Below are 25,040 nucleotides of genomic sequence, written 5' to 3'. Positions count from 1 at the left end.
AAGATTTAGTTGAAAGTTAACTTTTCTAATGAAAACATAATATTTGTTAAATACTTGTTAAAATGCAATGAGACATTAAAAATATAAGACATTCTACTTGGCATGTTTCAGATTCTTAAGCAAAAGTAAATACAATGTGATGATGATCTACATTTCTTTTATAATAAAAATATGAAATAAATTTAATTCTTATTGTTCACTACAGTAATTCATAAACATGATTATAAAAATACTCATAAACTGGAAAAAGGAAAAACAATAGTTTTAATTTATTAAAACTTTTCATAAATACATTTGCTTTGATTCGGTAAACAGATCCAGTAAGACACAATAACAGATTCAATAAAAGCAATTACATATTAAAATAAACAATATGTATAAAAGGTATCTAATTTTAATATTTACAACAAAAAGGATTGACTAAACACAAAATAAATGCAAACTAAAATATAAACATTGACCAGCTCAGATCAAAGAATGCATGTTTAATTCACTACAGCAAAGCCCTTAAGCAGTGGTTTTATAAAATTATTCACTTTTGATAATTTTGAATCCATTAAAAATGCATCATAAATTTAAGTTGTGTAAACTTCAAAACATGTATTGCAAAATATCAAAATACAAATGTGTTTATTATCAGCTATTTCTGATAATTCTTTGAGCTATTATTTATTTTGAAATAATATTGATACTGAAGTTCGTAACAGATTGAGTTGTACTAAATTTATTATTTAATAAAAAAAAAAATTTAACAACCATTTGAATTATCAAAACAGCTCTCTTACAAATTCACATGAACTCATAGTAATAAATAGCCAAAATTAAAAAATAAATAAGTAAAAATATGTATACTGGCTGCATTGTTAAACACATGAACCAGCTCACAGAAAAATACAAATTTTCAAACAAAAAGGGAAATATTTTCTCATGAACATACAAATTCATGACATAAAAAATTAATATTAATACATTCACAAAAATCCTTAACATAGCACATTTAAGTTATAAATAGATATTTTATAAGAACATAAATGACATATTCATTTAAAATGAAAAATAAATTAACTGCTGTACTTAAATACTCCAATTAAATCATTCCCTCTCAAAATATATAGAAATATAAATAAGAGCTGATTAGATTTCTTGTATTCATACAGAAAAACACTACTTAATACACGTTTAAAACTTTTAACTAAAGCCACATTTTTTCACCTGTTACATAATAAAAATATTATTTGAAAACTAAAATGCTTAAAGAACTACCATATTCTAATAAAAGCAATAATAGCTTGAATGTATAAAACTAACTAAAAAAAAGATAGGAGTTATAAATGACATAACAAATACAAAGAAATTCTTGAATTAAACAAAAAGGGGGTGCATTACTGGAATATTTAAAAGATATAGGTTTATAAAGATATGTGTATATAAGCAGGCACACTTCCATATACACTGCATTATGTTAAATTTAAATAGTACAGTAATATGGTTGAAATTTTATTCTTCAGAAAATTATTCACTGGAATTTGCTTGAAAAATTTTTGCAATACAATTCTGATGATGTATGAATAATACTTCCCCCTATTAAAAAAAAAAAAAAAAAAAAAAAAAAAAAAAAAAAAAAAAAAGATAGCTGATGGTAAGACATAAAAAAGGCACCAAATGTTAACAGCAGTATTTTAATTACCACTAACTGCTGATTTAAAATTGACATAGAATTAACTCATTCCCATTTGATTAAATTACTTCATTTAATTACCATCACATTTGAAAAAAATGCGTAGGTAATCTGACATACATAACAGAGATTATGCCCACACCTTCCTACAGAAAGAATTCATTTGTCCATACTGGCAAGAGGTATATTTCAGCCTAAGAGCAAAATGGCACATTTATTGAAAATTCACTCCAAATTTGAAATATTAAGAACAATACTTTTTTAAGCGTGCGTGAGTGTGTGTGTGTGAAAAGCATCTTAAAATAATGCATGTGTACAGAACAAAAGTGAGGTCATCTCTAGCCAAAATTAAATACTGCAAGTAATTTTAGCATAGTTTTCGAGATCTGATTGATGCTAATCAGCAAAAAAGATAGCAATTAAAACTACAGTAGGTACTGTATTTCATATTAATAAAATAATTTGCAATAATCATAGAATACTGTAAAAAATAAAATTGCAGAGAAACTGATATCAGGGTAAAGAATAGTTGTCTTAGGTGCAGTGGTTCTACAATAGTTCCATAATTAGGAGCTGATTTCCACCATCAGAGAACTCGGTGTTTTATTAAACACTCAAATAAGTGTTTGCACACAGTGATTATGTTGAGAAACTGTAAGATGTATCTTTATCAGAATGTATCACAGTATGTTTTCAATAAATTGTTCAGATTGTTACCAGATCATGCGATTTATTGCAGATTTGCAACTTTTGACAAACTTATGCTACTAAAATTCAGTCTATAAAATTTTATGCATCTTCTGCTACTCAATTAATTCTTTGTGCTGCTTTAAATTTGTTTGTAAAACATTGTAAAATATACCTATATAATTTATATAGGTAATCATAAAATCATCGTAAAATATACCTATATAATTTATATATACACTTATAATACACTGGTTATCATAAATTAAGGAAAAATCACAAAAATAACGATAACTCCCTCAAAAATAAGCCAAACCGTGTAAAATTTGAATATGTTGTGAAGTAAGAGTAGCTGAGTAAAACTGCAATATGCAAATTAGTGGTGCTGCACTCGGAATACGTCATCTGCGAGGAGAATAAAAGTCCATGTTTGAGAGCAAGCCCACATATTTCACTGTGATAGTGACATCAGAAATCTGAGATAGCCAATTCGTAACAATGACCTCCAGGCATCATTTGCTTGCAGAACTACGATGGAATGCCATTGGGAGACTAGAGGCAAGATAAAGTCAAACAGAAGTGGCCAGATGGTTAAATGCGAGTCCTTCTGTGGTTCATAGACTTTGGAAGTGATTTCAAACCACAGATTCAGCATCTAGGAGGTTAAGCCAAGGACGGCCAACTGCTACGACGAGCGCCGATGACTGATATTTGACATTATGTGCATGCAGGAATAGAACCGCTACTCCGACTTTTCTTAGATCCTCCCTTCCAGCAGCCACCGGAAGGTTGGAGTCAACATTGACTATGCATAGAAGTCTTCACGAAGGTGGTCTGTATGCGAGATGACCAGCTATTTGTGTGCCGCTCACGTCACGCCATAGGAGGGACCGTTTGCAGTAGGCACGACAACATGTCCACTGGATGCCTGATCAGTGGAGGACTGTTCTCTTTACGGATGAGTCGATTTAGTCTAGAAAGCAATAGTAGGTGTTATTTGATATGGAGAGAACCTGGAACCCATTATCATCTGTTAAACATCCGTTAAAGAGATGCATACGGAAGAGACAGTGTCTATGTTTGGGGTGGCATCTCTTTGGGTGGACGCACAGACCTCCATGTCTTTCCAACAGAAACCGTGAATGTTCCGATTTATAGAGATGACATCCTTGATGCTTATGTGTGCCCATGTGGCGGGGCAATAGGTGATGCTTTCCTGTTACAGGACAATAACACTAGGCCACACAGGGCTCGCATCGTAGATGATTATCTTCAACAGGAAACAATTATGCGCATGGAGTGGCCAGCTCGATCCCTGGACTTGAATCCTATCAAGCACGTTTGGAATGCTTTAGAGAGATGTCTAGCTGCTCTCAATCCGCCCCCTCAGGCCCTTGTCGCGCTTGCAACTGCTTTGCAAGAGCAATGGCTCTCGCTTCCTATGGAACTGATAGGCTGCATAATTGAAAGCATCACGCATCACTGTATTTCTTCTAGAGGCGACCATATTCCATATTGAAGGTACTTTTCCTATAGCAATCTGACACCTTCGATTTGTTCATTTTATACATGTGCTAATATCTATACTACCATAATTGTCTGGCAATTTATTTTTATGTTATTTGATACCTTACTGTGTGTTGTATATTGTGGGTAAGTTTCATAAAATTCTACATGTAACGTTTTCAGTAATCGTGATTTCTGTGATTTTTCCTTAATTTATGATAACCAGTGTAATTTAAAATAAAAAGTAATAATTTATTTGAGTTTAAATAAAAAGTTGGCAACTGGCAATCCTGCAATCTTAGCCAGTGAGGGCATGTACTTTCATATTTTCAACACTAGCTGTTAGCTTTTTCATGTGTTTCAATGACTACTTTGTTTAATATTTTGGTTGACCTGTGAGGTGAATTCAGAAGTTAAATTGCAGTTGCTGTGTTAACTAAAGTACAAATTATGAGTAACATGAAAATCAAAAACACTTAAAATACACATGTTTGAGAACTGGCTATAAAGAATGAACACAAACAAAACAAAAACCTACTGCAAGTTATAAATTTGAAATAAGGACACATTAAATTGATTTAAAGAGGCACAGTAGTTCTTTAAAGCATAAACAAAATTTTATGTTTGAAAATAGGTGTTTGTCTCATAGGGTTTCACTGTGTTTGCTCTATAATATATATGATATAAAATTGACATAAAATGAAATAAAATACATATGATAAAAAATAATTTTAAAAAGAAAAATTCTCAGAATTTTTTATACATATTTGATACAAAATAGAGTCAAAATTTTAGAAGCTACACATGTTTGCTCATAAAGGAAATAACTATGTCACTGTAAAAATAAAATACTATCTCATGGAAAAAAAAAAAAAAAAAATAATTGCCAATTTGACAATTGATTGTTAATAATCCACACATGAGACCAGCATCTAGCAATGAATATGAACAAATTAACTTCGAAATAATAACATAAATTAATTCAAAGTTAATAAAAGAAATGGAAATTTAGAAACCTGGTTTAAAGATTTTCATCAAAATTATTGTGCACTAAGAACTGAATTACAAACTGTAACTTGCGGAACCCATTGAGATTGAATTTGTGATGACATCAGAAGTCTGATGTAAGCATGGACCTTATAAGAAATAGACTAACCCAAACAGGTTTTTTCCCTCGTTTGAGGCATTGCCGGCTGTCACCTTGATCACATCCGGAGGAGTAGGGACGACTTGCAGAAATTTAACATTGGTTGCCTGCCTATTGCAGCATGTCTAATTGTCAAGAAAAAGCTGGTTGTAGCGCCTCATTTCACAAATTAGAATTTCTACATATATTTATTTTTGAAATTGTGATTGATTTTAAAAATTTAGCATATTTATCAAGCATAATTAACGTTCCAAATAATTATAAAGCTATTGCATGCTTGCAGGGCTGGATATTTTTTTAGCTTTTCCTATGCTATAAGGAAATTTGTAACTACTTCTTTTAGAAAATAATATTTTAAATCTGAACTAATAGAAAATTTCAAACAAGCAATTTTCTCTTGCAATTTTTATGCTTTTTATTGGTGTAAATAACTAAAAAATACTAAAATATTCAAAAACGAATTTTTGAAAGTTTTGTTTAAAATTCTAAATTGTGCTGCTTTTTTAAAATTATAGATGAGTATTATAGCACAATTTCTATAAAGGAATTTTATTTCAATTATATTTCATAATACATCATAGTGATAAACACTTTTGACTCCTTAAAATTTTTTATACATTTAATTCTAATATTAAAATTGTATTTAACCGTAATAATTAATTTTACTTGTATTTTATAGTGATTATTTTTTTAAATTTATTTTTAGTTCTGCATGAGATTTTTTTTTTATTTATTGTAAATTTAATTTATTAGCTCAAAGTGGCGATAGCCTAGAAAGTCTGTTAGTTTCAAAGCGGCATTCTGCGTTGTTTTACTAGATGTGTCCGTGTCTCCTTGCAAATTGTTGTTACCAAATATTATTGCCCTGTATTATATGTACAGAAATTAAATAATGAAGAATCTGCATGAATATATGTATGTTTCTTGCACTGTGACAAAAACGACAGTATCTAGAGCCATCAAATTTTGAATAATGTAATCCTCCACCCAATAAGCCCGAGTTTTATCCCCAGTGCGGAAATTTTAAAGATATGCTATATTCAAATGTATGTGGTTTACCGGCGAAGAACATGATATTCAATAATTATAGGTTACACACAAAACTTTAAAAAAAGGTTCCTTTTGGGCATAATATAAAATCTGAGTGCTTCTAGATTTTCTTTTATCTTTTTTTCCCCTTCATTACGCTGAGAAAATTTTATGCTCTGAATTTTATGAATTATTAAAATAATTAATCCACTTTAATGTTAATAATTTAATGATCATATAATCAAATAACTATGATCGTTTCATAATGTTATTAGAGTCTGGAAAATCACTGCCTGAAAATGTTCATTAAATTTAAAAAAACAATTATCAGATCTTGTTTAATTTTACTTTATTTATTTCAAAGCATCACGTACTGTCAATCTTTTTTAATTTTACTTTATTTTGACGCAAAATTAAGTTCATAAATTTTGTGCTTAGAGTTTTTATCTTTTACCAAAGTAAAACATGTTTGTACAAGAATTACACGTGAAAAAATGTGCAAAATTCAGTAAAAAGTGCTTTAATGAGATATATTAAATCCTATTTGGAAAAAACTGTGGCTTTCATAATCTCATCACTATACAACGTATCACATTTAATAATTAAAAAAAGAGTTATGTGATGCAAACGCCACAGGTTTCAGTGTTAAAGTAAACCAGATCATCCCTACTCTTTCTTGCCGACTTGTCGGCGACGCGCGCCCCGCCCACTGGGTTAGTCTATCTCTTACAAGGTCCATGTCTATAAGTTACAAATTTATAATGTCACAAAAGTCATGTGATCTCTGACATCATGTGCTACTTTTTGATTGTTCTCTGGCAACTTCATCTCACAAATTTCTGGCGACATTGATTGTTACAATAACTGAATGTAGCTTATTTTTGTAACCCCTCTTCATCTACATATCCCATCACACTATATTTTTTACGACAGTTTTTATTTTGTAATCAGTTATCCTTTTTGAAAAAATTCACATTATGTTAGATGGCTCTAGATACCATTGTTTTATCACAATGCGAGGAACATTCGTATATTTATGCAGATTCTTCATTATTTATTTTCTTTAAATATAACACAGAGTGATAATATTTGGTGGCAACAATTTGAAAAGTGCAACTTATTTTCTTTAAATATAACACAGGGTGATAATATTTGATGGCAACAATTTGAAAAGTGCAACGGACATTTAAAGTTTTCAATACAAAATACTAAAATGAAATTAATAGCTCCTTTGGGATAAATATTTTAAATAATACATTAATCTCTCTCTCTCTCTCTATATATATATATAATCATAACTGGGTAAAGGCAATGCCACTCAAGGGGTTAAAAATAATTAATAACCACAAGCAAAAACACTTTTAATTTAATTTAAAATAATTCCGCAACTCAGAAGGCTGAGAAACTTTTGTATCTCAGAAGTAACACATTTACTGTCACAACTGATATGGGACATCCAATCACAAGCACCAAGATACTGTCTGCAGTTTTATGCTTTGAAATTATTTCTGCTGTTTTAATATTTAAACATATGTGTAACACATTACGTTTAACAGTATATAAATTCACATCAGTATTAGTTTTACACGAGTTGCTGAACAAGGAACTTTAGTCCATTTACAACATCTCCCATGCGAATAACCGTCTCCCCCCAAAAAAGTTTTGTATCCTAAACAGTGTTAGTTATTATATCTATATTTTTAGAAATAAATGAACTGTTTCAGTATGCCAAGTGTATTATTTAGTCCTTTCCTGTCAGCCAAACATCTAAACATTTCATGCAGTTGCTATGGCAATATTCGTAGAAGATAGAACATAATTTAGATAAGAACATAAATAACAAGTTATCTCATAGCTGGCAGGTAAACCCGGTTTGCCAACTACCAGTATTCTCACAGATGGCAGTAAACATGTTAACATTATGGCACACTCAACATTTAAAAAACTTATGCATAGAATATCTAATGCATCAACTGTACAAATTAACAAGTGTATGATTTTTCATGATGTAAGGACTAGGAACCAGAGTTTGGCTTATATATGTGCCACTACATTTTGGCTCACACTATTAACACCAAGAAGTTTACATTTTACATGAATAAATAATACATATATAAATTTTAAGTATATTACATACTTAAAATTTATATATGCACCATTATATAATTTTAAGTATCATTTCTGCTTGTAAATTTATAATAATATATTAAGTTTGTAAGGATTATGTTAATTTTATTAACAGTTAAATTTTAAGTTAAAGTTCCTTTCCTGTCAAATTCTTAACTTCAACTTACTACTTCTGCCAGAATATAGTTTTGGAATTTTTCTGAATATTTAATGAGGAGGAGCACATTTAAACCGCGAAGTTACTTGCAGAGTTAGAGAGAATCAGAGTTTCTGATTTATGCGCATTTGCCTTTTGGCATTTTTTTCTCTCTCTCTCTCAAGGCTGTTATTACACTCAGCCGTACTCAGGCCTTTGATAAGCTTCGTCATCAAATAAAGTTAAAGGGCCAACTAGATTTGAATCTTGATAGCTTCGACTATATTTCTTTAGTTAATCTTAGTTTTAGTTTAATTCTTAGTCTCTAAGTTCAAGCCCAAGTGACGGCTTTGATTGTACACTCCAAAATGGAGTTTTGTTAAATCTTATAGGAAAATTAAAGGGTTAGTTACCCTTCCATCTTGTTGTTTCTTGTCACACGAACTTAAGCGATTATTCACTAACTAGTTCTCAAGATTCGCCACTTTCTACAGTAACTGAGAATTACACTAGTGAAAATTTTACAAGTTCACTTTCATATTTGCAGTGAAAACTTATTAATGCTCTTAATTTCAGTATTGAATTTATTACTAATACATAAACTTTCCTGTAATGCCAAATTTGTTTTTAATAAAAGCTTACAATACAAGTCTGATTAGACAAACAACATAAAAATAATGAACAAAATATGTTCAATGAAAAATTTCTAAAAAATGTGAATTACATCACTATATTTTGATTTTAATATTAGAAAGGAGAGAAAAAGCTTCATAAATATTCCCAAAACACTAATTTTAATACATTAAATTCTACCTTTCACATTAAAAAACATAAATAATAATAATACTCTATTAAGAGATAAACTCTGCTTGTTAAATTTGAAAATTGTCCTTACAAGATAACAGCTGAAAGAATCTTCCCCCCTTCCTGATATAAAAAGAATGGCATGACAATGCATTACATGGTTTTGTATTCTTTTATCTGCATTAAATTGTATTCCTCAGACTGAATAAATATCAAACTTGAAGTAGTTTTAAATAATGAATTTTGGATCTATGTGGAATTTAACTCCTATTCTAAGAAAATCTAATTAACCTTAGGATGTTAATGATTTAAATTACCATCATTTATGTACTTCTTACCAAAGTGATCATCTAATATGAAGTTTTCTAAAAATTTTCATACTAAATTTTACTAATACGGTAAACCTTCAAATTTGCAATTTTTTTTTGGGGGGGGGGGAGAATTGTACAAATACTCTGTCTTTCCAAACTTACTGTCTAATGTTAAAAAGTAAATAAAGAAATAAATTTTCATTAAAGTCAACATAAAGTACGATTTTTAAGTTGTACAATTTTTACATGCCTTATCACGCAATTACTATTAGATTATCATTTTTAAAACCTAAATTCAAAATAAATTCAGATTTGCTTTCACAAATACATTTACAAAAGTACTACATAAATACTTTGACACAGCATAAATACATAACAGATTTTCTTTCATTTTTTCCTAATATCTAAAATTGCAATTGAAGACAGTGTAATTAATAAATTCCTGTCTATTACTTTAATTATTGTTTAACACTAAACTCGGTAGATAGTATATGTAATTAATAAAGAAAAGTTAAAAAAAAACATAAATACAAATACCAAAAAAAGAGGGTGTATTTTTAAAAAAGCTACACCTAGGCTAAAACACAAAAGAAATGAAATGACTTTCTTTTTACTTATAGAGAAACAAGATACCCCACATTGAAAAATATAATAAAAAATAACATTTTAACCCTTTGTGGCTCAGTGTTCCACTACATGGAACACCCAAATTGAATGGCTTCTGAAACCTTTAAATTCAACCGTAAATAGATAAAAATGCCTTTATAATATACTTTGAACTTTTCTTTTTAAACAGTAGATAGCAGCATATCACAAGGAGAGACAGAATTTTCATTTATTATGTGTTATTAAAATCCACTTTTTTCCAAGTAATTTTCTCTATTTTTTTAACGATATAAAAAATTTTATTTGGAAAAAAAAAAAAAAAAAAAAAAAAAAAAAGGCATAATTTTGCTGGCTGTACTCCAAATTATTTGTTCTATATTTTTTTAAATCTTTCATACAAAAACCATACGCAGAATCATTGAATAAAACCGGGTGTTCCATTAGTGAGAACACTGCGCTTTAGCTATCTCATGCTGTTACGAATCAGAACATCTGTGCTTATGAGAGAACATCCAATGTTTACGTTGTTTTTTTTGGGGGGGAATGAATTCAAACAAAGCAGTATTGAGGGGTGATGTGTGTTTTGTGTTATGAAAGCCCTAATACTGGCATCTCGATTTTTTGAGGAGTAGTTTTTAGGCGGGAATTTTATTAGTAGCTTGACTCATCTTTACTTAGACCTGCACGAATTCTTTGCTGTCGCTTTTTAGTCTCATTCCCGTTTATTTTCAATAATTGTGTAGATATTTTTTTTGTATGTATATATTATAGGCTTATATTTCTTTATTGTTAATATTAATCGTAGTTAATTATTTTAATTGTAGCTGGTTTGTGCTTCCATCAAAAAGGTGTGACTTGCTTTGAACAATTTTAAGAAGCTAAGAAATATGAAAATTTGTAAATATTTTTTGCATATAGGACTTGTGTATACAGATATTTATCTCATTTATCCATCTATATCCAAGATTATTGTGCATATCCAGGAAACCATGTATACAGCCATAATACAGAGTTTTTTCATTCTTATACAAACGCTTCTACTCATTTTCGTGCTTCACTGCAATGCTTGCTTAGTCGCACTTTTAAAAGCTCTGGCGGCGCAGTTTTCCACCTCATGGAACATCCATAGAATTAAAACGGTAAGTGCAATTTTTAGTTGAAATTCCGACGTTAACGTATAGTGCGAAGCAAAGGGTTAAAGCAACAATAAATAAAAAGTGATACATTTCCTAAATGCAAAATACATATATTTATTTGTGATTCAGAACAATAAATTTAACAGAGTATTAAATGTTTTAAAACGCTTCATTTTAAACTGCTATTAAAAATGTTTTGTTTTCATTTCTTATCAAACTATAAATTTATAATTTTCAAAAAGAAGTGATTAACTAATATTTCTAGTATTTAATTCTAGAAATTTATTTATTGTGCAGAAAATCTTTAATTTTGTTAAGGATTATAAAAAAAAAATCTGTATTATGTGTATTTCAAATACAAATTTTGTTTGACGAAACTTGTTTTGATAAATGACAGAAATATAATAATCAGGCTGACATTGCACTCATTGCAGAAGTATCATGAAGACCTTTCATTGGAATTTCCTAAAAGCAGCTTTTCCCAAAATTAAAACAATATACCTAAATTAAAATGCATAAATATAATACAATTAATTAGTGAAGATGCTCTAAACCATTAAATTTCAGCAGGAGTCAGAAATTCCTATTTTCTCAAAAAATAAATATTTGTTATTATATATGTACTTATTTTAACCTATGATACAAAAATAACTATCAAACCAAAGTGAAAAGTAATGGAGCTCAAAATTTTAAATTCAAATTCCAATCAAATCTTTTTAACTGCATAAAAGTATTTTTCGGGTTTTTTTTTTTTTTTTTTTTGGTCATATAAATATAATACTAGCATTATTACTGCAATATATTATATACTGGAGGGGGGGAAATGACAATTTTTCAAATCAGTGAGCTATTTATTACAAAATAATGAAACCAAGCAAAAAAAAGTAGAAACTGTGCAGCCGAGACAAGAAATCTTAAACATCTCCCATGTTGATATAACCTTAATTAGTAGCTCTTTTGACTTCTCTCATGTATGGGTATTTCCTGAAAAGCTTCTTTTTGGACACGTGACTTGTCACTTATCGCTGTAGTAGCAAAATCAGGAAAAAAAATAGCTGTCTTTAATGTTATAAATTCAAAATATTTTAGTTTATGTAATAACTACTTACTTTTACTAATCTATACTGGTAAGCACCATTCTAGAAATATGATGCATTTTTTAAACTGCTCAAATCTCAAGATTCAACATTAAATGCAATAATTAGTAATAAATACAGAAATTAGCACACATGCTAAGATAGGAAATAATTTTAAAACCCATAAGCAGAAGGCTATGCTATCTTGAAATTAATGACAATTTATAAAATTTATGATACAAATAACATTTTTTAATCATAATTTTCAGAAAGTTAAGTGTTAAAATATATGAAACCTTGAAGAAAAATGTATTTTCTACTAGCAGAAAATATTCCTGAGCATACATGAAAAACAAATCTGTTATTTTTTTTTTTTTTTTTTGTCATGCGTACATCTGTTTTCACCCACCTCCATGCTCTAAAATCATTATAATATTACTGAGTCATCATTTTATTGTATTTGTCAGTGAAAATCAAAATATACTTCAAAGTTTTAGGGGGGGGGATACAACTTTAGCACATTCTCGACCCTTAATTAAATTGTTTCATTTTTATCATTATTTATTTAAAATTGTAAGAAAAAATATCGCACACTCACATTTTTATTTACATATATAAAGTAAATACTTTGTATATATTTGGCTGAAATATCTGCTTGAAGATTATTCAAAGCAAATGCATACTAAATACACTTTTTACTGTTAGCCTTTTGCAGATGAATGATTAATTCCATGTGCTTTTTATTACGTTAAGTAACATGATCTGAGTTTATGAAAAATGCTCTGAAATACTTCATTAATCCCTAAAAACATTTTTTATTGCCTTTACAAGAGCTTTATCTTTCTGAATGCATTTTATTATGTCTGAAATTTAAGGGCAAAATTTCATCTTTAAAAAAAAAAAACCTCATAAAAATAAATTAATTTTTGTAAAAGTAACAGCAAGACTGTATCCACTGTTATATCCAAAACACTGCAGGGACATAACAAATCATTAACATTTTACCTTGCCACATATTGATGTTAGTGTAATTACTTAATCAAATGTCTGATATGCTTACAAAAAATCAGAAATGAAATTTTTCTATGTCAGAACTGCTTACTTTAACCCTGGTGTTCTGTACAAAATATAACACAGACTTAAATAGTATTTCAAATGCATTTAAAATGGATAATTTAATTACCTAAAATTAAAGGTGATTTATATATATAAACTAAATGACAGCAAGAATTTTTACTTTTTATGATCAGATTTAAAGAGCATAAATTTTAAGCTGCATATTTGTTTATATGACTCAATATTATTATCCGAACATAAGTATATAAATGCAAATAAAGGTTAAAATGTTCAATAATATTTAACATAGATGCAAACATAGAAATATTTATGATTTATGAGAAACATCATAATTCCAAAAATAATCTGAGAACTGCTGCTCACTTTTGAAAATATACTTTGAACTATATAACAGCATTACATGCTATACAATGGCTGTACACTGATATACATTCATAGACATATAACACAGATGTATTTTACTTCACGGTACATCATCTTCCAATTTGGACTCCTTAAGAGTAGCATCATCCAGGAATGAATGCTGATAGGATGGTGACTCGACATTTATTATTAGGTCTGAAGTTTCAGATGAAGTATCTAAAACCAGAAGAAAAGAAAAGGTTAAATCCTATCAACATCCACTCCAAACCCGAGAATTAATTATCAATAAATAACACCCATTTTTTAAATTAATTTGAAAAATTCTTATTAAACTAAGCATAATCTAATATTACTTATATTTATCTAATTTCCCCTTATTTCTGGAAAATTATTTAGAATTATAACAATACACAGAATATCAATATATCAACTGCGTTTACATATAGGCTTACAATATTTCAACATATATGCAAATGGATTTTTATGAGGCAAAAAAAAAAAAAAAAAAAAAAAAAAAAAAGCACACAACATAATAAAGTATTCATAGCTGTTTATTTCCACAAACCTTACATTAAATATTTATTGCAGCATAGGAAAAAATTGGGTAAAAAATTCTATATTAAGTTTCATTTTGAACAAATATAGCATTTAAAGTTTCTACACTTTAAATGTGAAAGGCATAAAGTTTCTACACTTTAAATGTGAAAGGCAACCACCAATACCATAAACAATTTTTATAATATAAAAATTTAAAATGATTGTGTGAAAATCTGGATTATACAATTATTATTCATTGTCATGGAATGTCTGGGAACAAAAAAAAAAAAAAAAAAAAAAGACAATTTTAAAAATCACAAAATTTAGCACACTGTCTGTGGGAAACTATACAAACAGGATTATTTATGATACCCCCATTAACTGTTTAAGGCATGTGCACAAGCTCACATATAATGTACTAATTTCATTTAAAGCATAAATAACAAACTTAATATTGAAAATAATAGTTCTTTTTTAATATCAGTTATATTTGATAGTGTGAAATTCATTTTAGTAATAATAATTACTTATTACAGATTCACTTCTGTTGCAAAATTGATTTAATAATTATTATTAACTAAATCCACATATAATCCACAAAAACTATAATAACAAATACTACAAAACTGTAATACTAAAAAAAAACTTTCAATAAATAAATTAAAGGCAATAAAAAACTCAATACTGTCAAATCTTCGTAAGAAAAAGAAAAACCATTAAGTTTAACAATCATAACTATACAATAATGAACAAAAGAAAAAAAAAAAAAAAATAATACAAGTATCAGTCACAGCATAGAAATATAACAAACTATTACAGGAAATTCATTTACAATCAGGTTTCTTACCATAACTTAATACAGTAAGACCCCGCTTAACGCGATGGATACGTTCCATCGAAGTAGAGCGTAATGCGAAACAGCACTAAGCGAGGCTATCTTAACATGTAAATAATGGGGTTAGGGGAAGACGGATAAAAAATCGTTGGGCATTAAATTTAATAACGTTTTTTTTAATAAAAATAAAATCAAACATTTATTTCTTACAAAAATAAAAACAATATAAATGCATATACTTTTAAAAACAAATAAAATTCTCAGTCAGATCATTCAGTCTATTCTGGGTTTCCAATTTTCTGCCTTTTTGTTAAGAAGGCATTATGATAGATTGGTTTAATGGCATATTGCGTTCAATTTCGTTGTCAATCCATATAGACAGTCGTTTTCCCATTTCCTCTATAATGTTATTTCTAGAACGGGTAATTCTAGTTGCAGAGCTTGACGTAGTTGCAGTTGCCTATGACAGTATTTTTTCTTTATTCTTAAGAATTGTCCTTATTGTTGAAGTTGCCAAAATCAATGCAGCACTAATTTGAGATTGATGTTCACCAGAATCTAATCTTCTAATCACTTGCATTTGAGTTTCCAGTAAAATGCTTTTTCTGGTTGCTTTCTTTTCTTGTTTTTTATTATCACCCATGATAAAAACTAAAGATCATAATATTTGTCACTGTATTAATTGTTATAGTATTATACAAATTTAAACTTACAATAATGTCAACAAATGTTTCAAATGATAAAAATGCGTCCACCAAGCAAGAAACACAACTACACTGTTTCGGATATGTTATTTGGAAACCTAGCGCTGCGCACAATTTCAGAGAATCCCCGGGTTGAAATAAAAGAGCGCTAAACCGAAACAGCGCTAAACGAAACAGCGTTAAGCGGGGTCTTACTGTATTAGTAACAGCTGGAAGAAAAAAACTAGACTGCCACACAAAAATATTGCATTTTAAACTTAAATATTAGTAGACAACTACATTTTTAGATACCTGACTCCTTATAAATCATAACAGTAGAAATTTAGAAGTCATCTCTCAATTTTAATAACATACAAATTTAAAAGGATTTTTAAATATGTGAATTATTCATATATAAAAACCAATAAAATATTCTAAGCGAAATGAAATTAATATGGCTTTCTAGAAATCTGTGAATTACACTGTGCAAACAACATGACTGAGATTCTTTCAATAACTAACCAAAATTTTTGAAATTATACAAATATAACAAAATTACATGCACAAATGTTTAGTTTCCATCTAAAGACAAATGCTGAGACTCAGTCTTGAAACTAGTACAAAATTTCCTTTAATGCACATACATTGCTTTAAAAGCATTAAAAATATATACAAAGTGCAGACTTTCATAAGTTATAAATAATTAAATAATACTAAAACAGCATTTTTTGTAAACAGGATAAAATTAATACTAATAATTTTAAATTTAATTCACAAAATGTTTTCAACACTACTTTACATTAATGGAAAAAGATCAATAAATTATCATTTAATATTACCAGAGTAGGTCATTATGTATATACATTATAATACATAAGTTTGATACTAGTTATAAAAATATTTCTAAATGCAAAAAAGTAGTTATAGCTAAAATTTAATATGTACCTACATGCTATATTAAAAACTATAATATACATAAATACATTCACAAAATATAATAACTTGGTATAAAATATTACAAGTAATACTACAGCAAAATGCACCTTTAAGAAAAAATGCGATATATTACAAAGTAAAAGTTTTATAAAGTAGGAAATGTAAAAATATCAATACTGTTAACTATCTCATAGTATTTATATAACAAAATAATGGTGAAACAATTTCTGTAAAAATTTTTCTCAATTTAAGATTAATTTACTTACATATAATTTTCAAGAAATGACCTTTTATAGATACAGAAATTCAGTTTTATTACACAAGCTTTTGTCTTCTCTATATATGTGTACGAGTGTGCATAAGTTAAAAAATATAAAAATCAAAATTCTAACTTTAATTTGCAACAGTTCCTTAATTTTCTATTTTAATTCAGTTATTTTCACTTTGTTTTAAAAATAGTAAGTGCTTATAATAAATTGCTTTAAACTGTATAGTTTCAAAATTAATACATGTCATGTGATTCTTGTGTGATGCTAATGGTGCAGATACTTACAATGCATCTGCCAATAATGATTTCAAATTTGGGAACTTAAAACTTAATATTAACTGATAAAAATAAAGCTAAACTGAAACTAAATCATTTTGAATTGGCTGTTCATCTTAGACACCTCACATTCCTGTTCTTGCTTGTAGCCCTTCCAACAAGTCGCTGCTTACCTCTCTTTCATCACTGTAAGAATTAGCTCTCTACCTTTAATTCTCAAAATGCATGGGAGGGGAATATACACAGATAAATTAAAAAGAATTGATTACATTAATAAATTGGAAAATGATCTTTTTGAATAATCAAACCTACAATAGCAGAAAAAAATCACAAATACTGGAAATTTCAGCCAAATATGCCTATCTCTCTCTCTCTCTCAAAAAAAAAAAAAGGGGGGGGGGACTAAAATTTTAATAAAGAACAAATAAGAAAGGAAACTAATTATTAAAAAAGTAAACTTTTTTAACTTATAGAAAATTTACAGATGAAGGAATTTCTCTTTTAGATAGTACTGATGAAAATATAATTCATTCTCTAGACACCTATTATTATTATTAAATCTCAATAGCCTAGGTCTGTATATATTGGGTCACCCAAAAAAAAAAAAAAAAAAAAAAAAAAAAAAAAAAAAAAAAAAAAAAACATGGAATCACATGAGCACCATTTTGTTATGACATTTTCCCATCTCTTCAGCAGCTGGAAAATTCCATTTTTAAAACAGTCATTAGATTTATTCATAAAAAAATTTCTGATGTGCTGTTCGACAGTATCCAAAGAAATGAACTCCAAGTTATTAAAGGAATTCTAAAGTGAACCAAAGAGATTGAAATCCAGGAGGAGGAGGGGTAAGGTCTAGTGAACATGGGATGTGACACAAAACATCCCAGCCATATTTAATAAGTCTTCGTCTGACATTCATTGAAATATGGGGTCAAGCATTGTCATCATGATGGAAGACACTTCAACAACTGGGCATGTTTGGGCACTTGTTTCCATTTCTGCTTAAAAAAAAAAAAAAAATTTGGGAACAGCATTTTTCCAAATTTATTGCATTTATTTATATTTCCCCACCGAGTCTGATTTGTGAGCAATTCATACTATACACTTCCTTTGTAGTCTGACCATAAAAAAGGCCCCTTGAAGTTACTAAAGGAGGTTCTTTTGGCTTACTACATTATTATTATTATTATTATTTTAACATTATTGAATAGTATCCACTTCTCATCTCCAGTAATAATCCATTTAAAGAAAAGAGCTTTACTTTTTTTCAGCAAATAATTACATGACAGAACTCAAGCAAGCTTATTCTGCTTTTTTAAAACATGGGGTAGGTTCTTTTAATAGCTCTTTGTTTACATAAAATGGCTGTTCAGAGTGGGTATCATCTTCAAGGCAGAAATTTCCATGCTTAAACTTCTCAAACCACCTTGATGAACTATGTCATCAGAAACAGCAATTTATTGAAATACAGCACAGATTTTACAAGCAGTCTGACTAGATTTTTTTTTTAATTATAAAACAACATAATATGATGAAAATGAACTTCTAGGTTCTCCATTCTTAGCAATGTACTGAAACAAAAATTAAGCAACAATGCATGCTAGAATTACACAAAGTGAGTAAAAAAAAAAAAAAAAAAAAAAAAAAAAAAAAACTGTACTTTAACTTTTTCCTTCAATACAGGTCACTTCTTATTAAACGTAACAAAATAATTAGAAAAAAACATATTTCAATTCGAAAAACCACAGAATTTTTCAGGTTAAAATAATTTTATTGTTTAGAGGGAAATAAGTTTTCTTTCCTACACCATTCAAAAAGGAAAGATAAGGTTATGAAATGTTCACAACAGAAGTTACAATCAAAATTAAGAAAAGCATTTACAAAACTGAAAATAAACATTCTTTTTTGGGGGGGAGGAAAACAGGTGCTTAATTTAGAGCTCTGATAATTTTCATGTGCATATATAGATTGATCTCAAGAAGTCTCAGCAAATTTAGAAACTTTTTATCTGAAATATATAATTGTTATTCAAATTCACAATATCTGAAATATATGTGCTCAATATTCCACAGAAATCATTTATTTCTGAGAGGTAAGCAGTCAGTTGGATAAAAATACAATCTTGTCATAAGCTGAAATGGAAAAACATATCAGAGGAGTGCTGTTAAAAGACTGAAGAATTGCATTCTTTGCAAGTCTGCATTCAAGAACAGCCAAGGTCACCCACTGGTTATAAACTTGTATGATGATCTTTTTTTGGCCCAATGGGCCAAGAGAATAACATCTGCGTCTAAGTTTGTTGCACTTGTTTCACAATAAAGAGACAGATATCTGCCTCAACTGTGAGAAGAAAGTTTCCCATTCATTTTATCAAAAGACATTTGATTCCTGAACTCATTTACAGAAGTCAATGTGATTATATTCAGCAAGAAAACATGTCACATGAAGCAGCTAGAAAGGAATAATAATATATTTAAAGGTGAAGCCAGGAACTCTCTATACTGTGACTTGAACATGACATGATTTAGAGAATGAAGAAGAATTTTAAGCAATCAATATAATATTCTTGAAAGGGATTACAGAAACAGCAGTATTCTGATTTGCGTAAGAATCGTTCTAGACGCTCACATTTGACTTCATTGTATTTGAATGCTGATCTTTGAATGCTCAGAGATTCAGACATATGAGATCATATACTGCAGCTGTTAATAATATATATTTGTTTTAAAAGATGATAATGACAGACAGTATATAAGAGTTTTAGTCTAATAGTATCTTGAAGATCACAAAATTCAGCTAGTAAATTTAATCATCAGAACATTCTTATGTCATAAAGGAAGACTGTTCTGCCCTTCCTCTTTAGTTCACTGAATGAACTACAGTTAAAATTTTAAAACATGCAAGGGCTTTACTCCCAACTTAAAAACCTAATAAACTGATTAACAGCATGAACAGGATGTGTGGTGTCTGAATTCTTGCCAAGAATAGAAATATTTCTCAGTATTTCTTTTTAATACCATTACACCTATAAACAGCATATGCCATTTTTTCCTCGCTCGTGATTTTTTAAAACACTTTTTAATTCTTTTAAAGAAACGTAAAGCCTACAAGAGCAGCAGAATATAATAAACAACTTATTACCTATACTTATCAGAAATTTTATATTTATACTTTGTATATCTTAAAAATTACTATTCAACAACTACTTGTTCTTTAACTTTTTGAGGGCAGTGTACACATAAGAAAGAAGATCTGAAAACATATTTTTACCTAAACCAATCTTTCTAAGTTGTTTCCTTTATTTATTTTCACAATTGAAAACATTCACATGCGTTTTAGTGGAAGAATCAGTTTTTTAATATAAAAGGTTTTTATGGCTTCAAATAAAATTGCTTTCTAATATTCTACAGTAAATTTACTTACAGTAAGAATAACCACAATAAATCTTAAATATTTTAGTTATTGGAGGAGTTAAAGCAACAAGAATCGTCATAATATTCATAAATATAAATAAATGTTATGTAGTCATATCATTGCACTCAAAACCAACTTCAGCTGAAATTTTCAATATTCAATACAGTCAGAATCTGATTAACTGGGGCAAATTAACCCATTCTGTCTTAAATAAAGAATGTGGAATCATGGGAAAATCATTATCCAAATAATCAGGATAAACCAAAATTTCCACAGGAAATGCAAAAAGGAGATGATGATGCATAAGATAAAAGAAGATGCCACAATTTTTCATACCAGACACTATAATATTAAGTACTTTGTTAATATTATTTTCATTTAATTACAACATAGGATATTCACATTTAATTTAAATGCTGTCAGATTAACCATGATTTTGGATTAACTGCCAACCTTGTTCTCAGTATCATCCCAGTTAATCAGGAGTCAACTGTAACTTTATTTTGAAACAAATAAGCATTTTTATTCAGAAATATTCTATCAATAAAAATGGATATACAACAAAAGTTCATGACTTTTAATTCAATTTTTTTATTATGGCCTCTGAACGATGGTATATAAATGACAATGATGGTATTTTCGAAGTTAACACAGTCTTAAATTAGTATTAAAGAAAAATCATATAAAAGAACTGACTACAGTTGAAAACAATTAAAATTTCTTTACAGCTTCAGAATATACACAGTGTACAACATTTAGATTTTAAAAGATCAATAAGAAGATAAGTCATCTATTCTGGGACACTGCTTTGAGAACAACAACTGCATCTGAGACATAATTGTATACATAAAAATTTTTTCCTTATTTTTAAATAAAATGTGAAATCAAATGCAAACTACAAAGGTCTCACTGAAATCAAACTTTTAATTTCTCTGATTTTTCATTACCAAACTGAATGATTTCCCTTACCAAATATGATGAACTTATTATTAAAATATAAGTACCTAAATAACTTTATGTATTTACTATAATACAATGAAATAATTAAGATTATTATAAAAATCGAACTTATCTTACTTATTACAGTGATGCAAATGGGAAAAAACATTGTATTTTGAAACAAAAAGTTAAACAAATTATTAACAAGTTGAAATGGTATTTCATAAAATTGTACCAGATACAAGGTAGGTAAAATTTCTAGATGAAACACAAAGTATAGCATAATTCATTTACTTTTTTCTTAAAAGGGCCAATACTTGTTACTATTTAAAACATGAATTTTTATTATTTAATATAACTGATTTATACTTTAACTTCCCTGACTTTCAGATAAAAGCTTTGATTCTCCCCCAAACTTTGAAAAATGTTTATATTTCTCAGATCCTTTTTTCTCTCCCTGAGTTTACAGTGTTTATGAGTATGAACCCTAAAATCAGTATTTCTAGCATTTTTATTGGCCAATGATATCCAAATATGACAGTATTTAATTAAAAAGAAGTAAATATTACAAAGCATATTACAAATAATGTTCTGGCTCTTTTTAATTACATAATTAAAATAGCAAACACTAACAGCAGCTGCTGCTAATTTTTTTTTTCAAAACTGATTCTAACTTGCGATCATCTTTACTCATAATAATCAAGATAACAGCAAACATAGAATAAACACCTGAAACAATTTTTCTTTCTTTTTTACAATCTCTAACAACCAAATATATGATTTACTGTGACATCTAAAATGTTACTTTCTGGAATCATATTGTGCATCTCTATTTGATGTCTTAACATTCTTATTTGGTACATAAAATATGAAAGTTTTCTTACAATCTCATATCAAAAATTGCTTTTAAATTTCCTGCCAAATAGAAAATTATTTTTCTTTGTCAAAATGATTGCTTAAAGCAATTATTCAAAAGGATAGGGATTAATAATTATCAGAGGTTGTTAAAATATTATGTATCTTTATCAAAGCTTTAAACTGTGCGTAGTATAAGTTAATACATGAAAACAAAAAATTATATCAAAATGTATACATGAAACAATCAAGTATTTAATAAAGTTTTAAAGAATATACAACTGAATATCATAAGAAATTTTACATTTCACATTTTTGTATTCTCATTCAAATAATGCTAAAAGAAAGTTGTTTCTCTTGAAAAGAAAAATCTTTACAACAGAACCCCAAACTGGTAATATTTATATATTTAATTTTTTAATTGCAGATAAATAACAATGCAGAAATGAACAGACATATGCACAATACGATATTTCAAGTTTCTAACAAACAAGTAAAAGAATTACAGATAGGAGGATATCATAATTACAAGATGTAATAAGATTTTTAAATAAATTCTGCATTTTAGAATTCACTCATTTTTAAACAGAATTCAGTTTTATAAATTCAATATACATTGCATGACAAATATACCTCACAATTTCTTAATATAACTTAAGCAAAACTAATAGAAATTGTTCTTTCTTCTGGAGAGAGATATAAATACATGAGTTAAATACACAACAAAATACACTATTTTAAACACACGAGTTCCAAGTAAGTTATTAAATGGTACTTGTACAATAAGTTAATAAATGCTCCTTTACCAGGCATTTAAAAAAAACTACAGAGAATAACTGCAAGGAGTATAAGAGTATATAATAAAATCATTCAAATGATAGATAAGTATTTAGTATATGTATTAACACCAATAATTAGTTGACAGATTTTGTTAATAAATAATTATTTTTATAATTAAAATATTAAATAATCATTATTATTATTATTATTATGTGACTGACATCAGAGATAACTATCTTGTGACTGCTCATTAAATAACTTGGAAAAAAGTACTGTCTATCTAATTGAAATATTTATTACAATAAAAAAAATTTTCATGCCTTTTAAAGTCCCCCCCTTTGGTGATGACGCAGAAAATACTGGTTTGCTATTTGTATCTAATTACCAGCTACAAAGCATGGTCATACAATGAATGAAAAAAATTTTTTTATAAATAATAATCACATTCTCTACAATCAAACAAAAGCTCCATTAAACAAAATTTCAGGCTAACTTATTGTATAAATATCATAATTTATAATACTGATATATAAATATTTGAATATTAAACAAAAACAAAACTTCTCTGCAATTTCAGATACAGATAATAAGTCTTTAAATCATAACAAATTCTTTATCATGTCTAAGAAGCTATTCAACAGTAAATGCAAATTAAAGGCAATACAAATCACTCACTTTAATCATTTACAGAAATAAGCAAATAAAAAATTAATATTCAGCTTAGCATATATTAACTGAAACACAAATTTAAAAACCGCAAGAGAATTAACTTTCACTGTCTAATTCAATATGACTAATTACAATCAGCACATCATATTTTTTGTCTCTTAAATTTCCAGGAATTAAAAAATGATATAGAAAAGCTCTTTTAGTCTTTTTATTTAAGTTTATATTAAGCGTTTTATTAAAGTTTTCGTATTATTCATTAAAATAATAAAAATCTCTTTGAGGGCACATAAGGGCTTTTATTACTCTGGAACTTCTTTCACAATGGGTACCTGTGAAATTTTCATTAAATACATTTACATTTTCCTTCTAGTTACATATATTTCCTACATGACTTTCAAACAGATTATCAAAACAATATTTTTTATATATACCACAATAATAATAATACAAACACTAATCAGCTAAGAAATACAGAGTAAATCTATCACTAATTAATCTTAACATTAGCAGTTTATCTTAATTCATATTTTAATCTAATTACATACTTCATCGGACTACAAAATTGCAGAGATACTTTCTTTTATTTGCTACTAGGAATTTCAGATGGTGTTGAGGTATAGAAATATGTTGCAATAAATGTCTGCCTTCCTCTTGCAGCCGCGTCATAAAACTTCAGATATTCTTCTTAATATGTGATGAATACTGTTTTATCAGCTTCCACTTGTTTTATCCTCCTATGTTTCACATTTGCTAATTTCTTCATGGATCTGTGGGCTTTATCAAATAATAAAATTGAAATTATCAGCTACCCCTGAACTGGAGAACACTCACAAAATCTCAACTGTTTTATTAGGATGAAATTATGAATTACCATGACAAACAAATTGTAAAAAAGCAATACAGGATGTATAGAGAAATGGTTAGGAGAAGAAAAGGGAACCCATATGAAGGCAGTTCATACAAATATATTTTTAGCATATAAAAAAAGGATCATAAAATAAAAATTATAACAATATGTCAAATCTCTTTTATAGTACTTTTATATGTATATATTTACAAGAGATACATTAAACAGATCATATTTATAGTTTATTCATTATTAGTGCAAGGAGAACATCAGCTAAAGTTTGCCAAAAGTTGGATATGAAAGATAAAACTTTAGTCA

General features: G+C 28.2%; 1 protein-coding gene across 2 annotated transcripts in view; it reads right to left on the bottom strand.

Annotated features, from left to right (window-relative positions):
- Positions 1-245: 245 nt before the first annotated feature.
- LOC118188557 (cholinephosphotransferase 1-like) overlaps positions 246-25,040 on the bottom strand; it is a 70,214-nt gene continuing 45,419 nt past the window's right edge. Inside the window, exon 9 of one of the 2 annotated variants that reach the window (XM_085811946.1) lies at positions 246-13,899. In XM_085811946.1, the coding sequence (XP_085668072.1) occupies positions 13,784-13,899 (116 nt within the window). In that variant the 3' untranslated portion in view covers positions 246-13,783. Of the gene's footprint in view, positions 13,900-22,098; positions 24,650-25,040 lie in introns of those variants that run through there. The other variant, XM_085811947.1, reaches the window with a different exon arrangement.

The sequence above is a fragment of the Stegodyphus dumicola genome, chromosome 2 (assembly GCF_044657685.1).
Source record: "Stegodyphus dumicola isolate Sdum_Otavi_A_Nest chromosome 2, ASM4465768v1".
NCBI lineage: Eukaryota > Metazoa > Arthropoda > Arachnida > Araneae > Eresidae > Stegodyphus > Stegodyphus dumicola.
The sequence above is the reverse complement of the archived record's forward strand: the minus strand, read 5'-3'. Positions and strand labels throughout refer to the sequence as shown.